An 8696-nucleotide genomic window follows, 5' to 3' on the forward strand; every position below is an offset into this window, starting at 1 on the left:
GGTCATGATGGTCAGGACAATGTTAATGCCGAAAAGCCATCGCAGGAAAATGAAGTAGGAGGCCACTCCAGAGCCAAAGTGACCTGCAAATACAGCAAAACCAACATATCACACATCACACTCGCACACAAGCTCCGCCCACAGATGTGCCACATCCTAGTTACTGTTGCTAGGTTGGACAAGCTTTACACAATCTCGTACCACCTCATCAGAAAGTTTGTCTAGGTCTCGCTCCAGGGGCAGCGTCTACTCTTGTGGGAAGACTTTGGAATAGATACTGGAACATTTCTGTGAGGATTTGAGGGTACTCAGCCATGACAAGGTCTGTGAAGTCAGGTACTGATGTTTCAGGGTTTATTCTGGATCACAAAAAGTGTAAAGTAGTTGTGTTCACTTATTTTAATAGGGGTATCTACAAAGACTTGGACATCGTTTATGTTTCTGATTAATTTCCGTGAATTTTCCGATGTTTTCTCATATCACAGTAACATCACAATCCTGTCATACCACTTCTTAAAGGAACACTAGATACAATATGTTGGCCCCTTGTTCTCCTCCTACAGTTGCAGAGTGTAATTCACTTTTACAGTCTTGAAGTCAGGAGGTACATAGTGCAGTTTCTGCAGTGCTGAGCCCAGAGCAGCTAAAACAGAGGCTCTGTTTTCCCTGTTACAGCTCAGTGGAGCATCACAATGATTTTGAAACTGTTACTTTCATTCATTCATTGTCTGTAACCCTTATCCAGTTCAGGGTCGCGGTGGGTCCAGAGCCTACCTGGAATCATCGGGCGCAAGGTGGGAACACACCCTGGAGGGGGCGCCAGTCCTTCACAGGGCAACACAGACACACACACATTCACACACACCTATGGAGCACCCGGAGGAAACCCACGCAGACACAGAGAGAACACACCACACTCCTCACAGACAATCACCTGGAGGAAACCCACGCAGACACAGAGAGAACACACCACACTCCTCACAGACAATCACCCGGAGCCCCTGGAGCTGTGTGACTGTGACACTACCCGCTGCGCCACTGTGCCGCCCAACTGTTATTTTAAGGTAAACATACTACCTAGTGTTGCTTTAACACAATTAAACATGGCCGTCCTCCTGGCTGGACCCAGAGCACTGAGAAAATCACACTGGAAAAATGTCTTACTTTCAATCTTCTTAATCCTCACTTCCCACGGGATGAATAACACCAGGACGTTGTAGAGACCTCTGGAAATCTTCTTCAGCAGCTGTGAATACAACAAAACGCATGAGACTTAAAGGAGATCGCAAATCATTTCATAATGAGTCAGAAACACAGTAGCTGTGAAAGGAACCAGACGTCTGAAAAGGTGAAAGCCTCTAAAGTGATTATGAAGCCACCTGACGCGACGTGACCCCTGGCTCCAGTCACCACTTCTCTAAAGAAATCAGAGTCAGTACATTTTCCTGGAATGCAGCATTTCACATCAAACCTCTTTCAATGTCGTTGTTAACCCCTCAGCAACTGGAATACACAGAAATGCAGGAAAATGAGAGGCGTTCCCCTTTAATGGATGCCTTTAATGCGACTATTTTTCTCCACTGTGCTTCCTTTATGATGAAAGCTATGGGTAAACAACACTGCTTTTTCATTTCACACACACACACACACACACACACACACACACACCATCCCTTAATGGGTTTCATGATGCATTGAGCAGATGTGTTTTAATCTCTGAAATAAGACGACCAAGAGAACCACACATTTTTTAAATAAATGTGTAGAAATTCTGAATTCATTGCACCGTGAAACTATGGCTGTAATTAATAATTCATCATTGCATCCATGCACTGAACCCTCGATTAATTTTAATGCTGCACAGGAAACCACACCGAATGCCACTGGAACATTTTAATTAAACTGAGCCATAACACCAGGCTATAACTCAGAGAGAGAGAGAGAGAGAGAGAGAGAGAGAGGGAGAGAGCGAGAGAGATAGAGAGAGGGAGAGAAGGAGAGAGAGAGAGAGAAAGAGAGAGAGAGGGAGAGAGAGAGAGAGAGAAAGAGGGAGAGAGAAAGAGAGAGAGAGAGAAAGAGAGAGAGAGAGAGGGAGAGAGAGAGAGAGAGAGAGAGGGAGAGAGAGAGAGAGAAGCAAACAGAAGGAGAGAACAGCTAACAGTACTTTCACTTTTTTCTCTAAATGTAATTATGTAACTGTGTGTTTAAATTACATAATTACACAATGAGCTACTTTTTTTTTCTGTATTTGTTATTGAGATTCTGACTGTTGGATCTGCATTACATGTGTTTCATAGGGACCTAAACTATTACAAGTGATAGAACCATATTAAATGTTAATTGTGCATCTGCAGGTTTGAGTCTGAGCCTTAAATTTGCCAAAAGAAATATTCCAAACAAAACACAACTGTGCATCACCAGATAAGCTACAGTTTCATAACTATACAGCACCAGCGTGGAGATAGATACAAGGTATGGGTTTCTAATAAAGCGTCCAGTGAGGGCAGCTGTGGGGACAGTAAACGTCCAGCTGAACTGAATCAGAGGGAAGGATTATAGGCTATAAACATACATCAGCCCCAGCGGCCTGGTAGCCCCGAGTCCTGGTCAGTCTGCCTTCATACTTCAACACGATCTCTCTGGCCTGCCTGAACACACACACACACACACACACACACACACACACACACACACACACACACACACACACACACACAATTTAGTTTCCATACATCATAGAGACATTACATTGACATAGATTCATTTATTAGGGACTTACCAACACCTTAAAAATAGCTACATCTTACTCTGACCCTTAAACCTAAGTCTAACCCTATCATTTCTCCTAATTCCATCCCTAATTCTAACCTAAATTATAAAATGAATGTCCTTATCTTAAAATGAAATGACTGTGGGCTCCAGCTTTTAGTTCCCACAAGAAAAACCTCGCCATGATGTAAACACACAGGGGTTGGTCCCCACAAAGTAATATATACCTGGTACCCACAGTAAGATGCACACACACACACACACACACACATGCAAATAGTCAGGATCAGCAGTCTGGGCCATAACACATTATTTGCTGTGATCCTGGCTGGGATTTATTGCAGTGGTGGACTCTGATGAAGCCGTTAATACTGAGCTTTACTGCTTTAGAGTCCACATCTCTGCAGCGTTCCTCCGGGACCCGGAGCATGCTTTTAGCCCTGTTTTAGAAACTACGAATAACCTGTGAATATCCCGTTCTGGCTCTTAGTGCGAACAGATAATGAATATATCACTGCACCACAGCCCGGTGTTTCAGGACTCGGACAAACACGGGAACGGGAAACGGATATAAACACTAGGGAATGGCTCATACGTGGATATATAAATATAAATATAAATATATAGAGGTGGTGGTGGTGTGGTTTTCCAATGGTCAAACATCAGTAATGTACACAAAACCACAGCGTCCAGCGTCTGTCTGCAGCCGGCAATAAACTTGTCACCTCTGGGTAAGAGTTGCAAAGCAAGGCGCCCGGTCAGCAGCTTTGTGCATTACTGCCCCGTCTGAAGATCACAGACATGGACCTTGAGATGAAATAAAAGGGTGATTTCTGTTTCCTCAGTGCTGGATATAACCGAATAAACAAATACATCACATACCCATTTATTATTATATATGCGTTTATACCAATCAGCCGCAGCACTGCGAACACTGACGGGTGAAGAAGAGCAACGCTGAGGATCCGATTACACTGGCCCTAGTTGAGGGAACGGTCCGTTCCTGAAGTCGATGTTAGGAGCAGGAGGAAAGGTCAGTGTAAGGATGTGAACCACTTTGTGATGGTCAGAACATGTCCAAATATCAGGTCTTCCCTGTGTGCAATGGTTAGTCCGTGGTCTGATCCGTTGGGTTGGATCCCACAGAAGAGCTACTGCAGTACACACTGCTCACAGAGTCAACAAACGTGTCGCCAGGAACCAGTTTGAGGACCCTGTCCACTTCTGAAAGCCCCTTGACTGTGATCGTGAACAGAACTGGGAGTGATGTAACATTCTGGGTGATGTTCCACTGGGAAACCTTGGGTCCTGATGTTCATTCATTCATTCATCCATTGTCTGTAACCCTTATCCACTTCAGGGTCACGGTGGGTCCAAAACCCACCTGGAATCATTGGGCGCAAGGCGGGAACACACCCTGGAGGTTGACCATGTGGATGTTATTTTGATCCATATCTCCTAAATATTGTAGCAGACCAAGTCCACTCCCTCACTTCAGGGGTGTATCCCAAAGGCAGGGTAACGCTCTCTACCACCCTGCAGATGGTCGGTTTGAGCATGATGACGAGTCAGTTCCTTGGCCTCCAGATTCCCCAGCTCTTAATCTGAAGCAGCATCTGAGGATGTGTTGGTAGAACCCCCTCCTCCACCTCGCAGCTTATAGGTTTTAAAGGATCCGCTGCTCATTTCTTGAGGACACATACCACAGGAGACCTTCAGTGGTCTTTGTGGAGGTTATGCCTCGGTGGATCAGAGCTGTTTTGATGGCTAGAGATGGATCTACACAAATGACTCCTGATAAACACAGAGTGATTATTAATTCTTCGGTCCGTGGCTTTGTCATCGTCCTGAGGTCACTATCTCTGACTCTAATGTCCATTAATGACCGACTGGGGTCATTCACAGGCCAGGGACACTCACGCTCACACTGACTCCTGCTACAAGTCACGATGACCACTGATGGACAACACATGCATTCAGCTACACTGCAAACAGTGATGCCTTTATCTATGAAATGTATTCGAATGAGAAAGAGAAATGAGGCTGGATTTAAGACGATTGTTTCATATAATAACTTTCAGTGAGGACATTTTAAAGCCAGACGTCTGGTTCCGTTCACCATCACCGTGACCAGGTTTGACTGGGAACCGAACCCACCACTTTGCCACTTACAATTTAGAACAACGCTAGGTAAGATCTGGTATATTTCCTCCAGGGCTCCCTTTACAGTTGAAGAGTGTAATATAGCTGTAAATGTAAGGTATAAATGTAAAGCAGAACGCATAAAGATAAAGGAAACACACTCATTCTCACTCACTTTAAAACTTTGAGCTTGCGTGTCATCGGCCACGGTCGCGTCCGGATGTTGGCGATGAGTTCCTTCTGTAGCTGAATGTTCTGGAACAGCTCCTCTGGGTCATTGCTGTCCACTCGCTCTTCGTCTTTATCCTCGTCATCGGAAGGTCTGGACAATCACAGATTCACATCAGGATTTTAACTCAGACGTGTGTTCAGTTGAAACAGGAAAACCGTGGCCTGGATGTGTTGGAGACTCTAAACCTATTTTAAATATGGCTGCAGTCCTGTGGGGGACCCGCTACATGGAGCATAAACTGTGTCATTCAAAGACAACAGTGCAAATGATGCATCATCTCAAGTGAATATAGGCTCAAATAATAACATTTTTTCATTTATACATTGTCTCATGGTCACGGTGGGTCCGGGGCCTACCCAGAATCACTAGGCTTGAGGTGGGAACACACCCTGGAGGGGGCGCCAGTCCTTCATAAGGTGATACACACTCACATTCACATGTCTCCAGTCTAACTACCAATGTGTGTTTTTGGAGCGTGGGCGGAAACCGGAGCACCCGAAAGAAACCCACGCAGACACAGAGAGAACACACCACACTCCTCACAGACAGTCATTTGTGTAAGAAGAAAAATCACTGGGATGAATCAATTAAACAGTGTTTTAGTAAATATTTAATACAGAAGCCAGAGAGAGTTACTGATTTTCTTTAATAAAACTGTGTAATCGCACTAGTTTTTTTTAAAGAGGAGAAATCAACCTGTGGAAAAAGACCCTTGCACTGAATAAAATCACTGAGAACTGTATAAAACGCTTGTAAAAGTAAGAGATATGAAATATATACCGCTCATCTTCGCAGCGCTGTACTGGGTTACGTGGGGAATGTGAGGGTGTGTGTGTGTGTGTGTGTGTGTGTGTGTAACTCACCCTGCGTTGTCCCGATATGCAGAGTAAATCCTCCTGGAGCTTTTCCTCACACTCTTGTGGCGTTTGGATGATGTTAGTGGACGGGTTAATGCTGTTGTATCTGTCATTTCACTCATGACTTTGGTGCTGAACTTCTGAGTGTGTGTGTGTGTGTGTGTGTGTGTGTGTGTGTGTGTATTCCCCTTACTGCCGCCTCTGTGTGTGACTGAATGCTGCTCTGAGAAGATGCTCTGAGCGCTCTGCTGTGAGTTTAACCCAAACCAACTCTCCAATCACAGCTGCTTCTGTCTCTTAAAGGGCCAGCGTCTGACTCTATTCACCACTTTACTCACTCCTTCTTCCTTTCTGCATCTGATATTTTTTCATTAATTCCTTCATTCATTATCTGTAACCCTTATCCAGTTCAGGGTCACGGTGGGTCCAGAGCCTACCTGGAATCATTAGGTGCAAGGTGGGAACACACCCTGGAGGGGGCACCAGTCCTTCACAGGGTGACACACACTTACACATTCACTCACACACTCACACCTACGGACACCTCCTCACAGACAGTCACCCGGAGGAAACCCACGCAGACACAGAGAGAACACACCACACTCCTCACAGACAGTCACCCGGAGGAAACCCACGCAGACACAGGGAGAACACACCACACTCCTCACAGACAGTTACCCGGAGGAAACCCACGCAGACACAGGGAGAACACACCACACTCCTCACAGACAGTTACCCGGAGGAAACCCACACAGACACAGGGAGAACACACCACACTCCTCACAGACAGTCACCCGGAGGAAACCCACGCAGACACAGGGAGAACACACCACACTCCTCACAGACAGTCCCCCGGAGGAACCCCACGCAGACACAGAGAGAACACACCACACTCCTCACAGACAGTCACCCGGAGGAAACCCACGCAGACACAGGGAGAACACACCACACTCCTCACAGACAGTCACCCGGAGGAAACCCACGCAGACACAGGGAGAACACACCACACTCCTCACAGACAGTTACCCGGAGGAAACCCACAGGGAAAACACACCACACCCCTCACAGACAGTCACCCGGAGGAAACCCACGCAGACACAGAGAGAACACACCACACTCCTCACAGACAGTCACCCGGAGGAAACCCACGCAGACACAGGGAGAACACACCACACTCCTCACAGACAGTCACCCGGAGGAAACCCACGCAGACACAGAGAGAACACACCACACTCCTCACAGACAGTCCCCCGGAGGAAACCCACGCAGACACAGGGAGAACACACCACACTCCTCACAGACAGTCACCCGGAGGAAACCCACGCAGACACAGAGAGAACACACCACACTCCTCACAGACAGTCACCCGGAGGAAACCCACACAGACACAGAGAGAACACACCACACTCCTCACAGACAGTCACCCGGAGGAAACCCACACAGACACAGAGAGAACACACCACACTCCTCACAGACAGTCACCCGGAGCGGGACTCAAACCCACATCCTCCAGGACCCTGTGACTGAGACACCACCTGCCGCCCCACGATGACTTTATTCTTACCCCAAATAAAGCCACTCTTCAATTGCATCCTACTATATACATTACACATTGTGTTAGAGTGGTCCACCCCCAGTAGTAACCAGATATGCGTGGTTCTGCGGTCAGAAATGGAGCATTGATGAAGGGCTGCAGGGTGAAGGTGTAGTAGCTACCATTAAAGTGGACACTGAGTGTACACAATAGTAACACAATGATCAAGCTTGAATATATGAGGTCAGTAGCAAAATATTTCATATTCTAAATTGTCTGGGTGTGTCATAAACTCTCACAGGGTCACACTGTAGTCCTGCAGTTAGTTTGTACTGCAGTAATCGACTCTATATAGGTTTAATGTCATAGTCCAGAGGAAATACTCCTGATCAAATATGTGCAGGGAATTTTAAGCAGGATTGCATGGTTTAAAATGTTCAGTTGTCTTCATAAAGTGGACCTTATGGAGAGCTAAAAATGTAGAGCAGTGTTTTGCAGACGAAAGGCCGAGGTAATTGCCCCCTTTAGGGAAAGAAAGTGAAGCTTCTGTGTGGTAATATGGTAATGAGCCATATGTGACTATTCCTGCTGTCCATTTCAATTTGCAGTCGGATGAAATAAAGCAGAAGGTCCAGAGAGTTAAATGAAGCTGGGGAAGTTTTCAAGATGTTCATTCAGTCATCTCCTGGAACCACTACATCCTGGTCAGGTTTGGGGAGGGTCTGGAGCTCACCCTGAATCAGTGGAAGCAAAGTAGGAACACACCACGGACAGAGAGACAGTACATCACACAGTGCATCACACACTCTCCCTGTCACTCACACACACACACCTGTGGAGAGTTTCACACACTCACACCTGTGGAGAGTTTCACACACTCACCCATTCACTCTCACACACTCACACCTGTGGAGAGTTTCACACACTCACCCAGTCACTCACACACTCACACCTGTGGAGAGTTTCACACACTCACCCATTCACTCTCACACACTCACACCTGTGGAGAGTTTCACACACTCACCCATTCACTCTCACACACACACACCTGTGGAGAGTTTCACACACTCACCCAGTCACTCACACACTCACACCTGTGGAGAGTTTCACACACTCACCCATTCACTCTCACACACTCACACCTGTGGAGAGTTTCACACAC

At 46.4% G+C, this 8696-nt stretch overlaps 1 protein-coding gene across 1 annotated transcript in view; it reads right to left on the reverse strand.

The window, feature by feature from the left end:
* The window catches only part of LOC136672106 (transmembrane channel-like protein 3), a 26970-nt gene extending 20848 nt beyond the window's left edge, over positions 1-6122 (reverse strand). Inside the window, exons 1-5 of the mRNA XM_066648055.1 lie at positions 6007-6122; positions 5087-5233; positions 2573-2648; positions 1165-1246; positions 1-83 (exon numbers count right to left, since the gene is read on the reverse strand). The exon at positions 1-83 is cut by the window's left edge and continues 24 nt beyond it. Coding sequence (XP_066504152.1) covers positions 1-83; positions 1165-1246; positions 2573-2648; positions 5087-5233; positions 6007-6122 — 504 coding nt within the window. The remainder of the gene's footprint in view (positions 84-1164; positions 1247-2572; positions 2649-5086; positions 5234-6006) is intronic.
* Between the last annotated feature and the right edge of the window lie 2574 nt (positions 6123-8696).

The sequence above is a fragment of the Hoplias malabaricus genome, chromosome 16 (genome assembly GCF_029633855.1).
Source record: "Hoplias malabaricus isolate fHopMal1 chromosome 16, fHopMal1.hap1, whole genome shotgun sequence".
In the NCBI taxonomy this organism is placed as follows: Eukaryota; Metazoa; Chordata; class Actinopteri; order Characiformes; family Erythrinidae; genus Hoplias; species Hoplias malabaricus.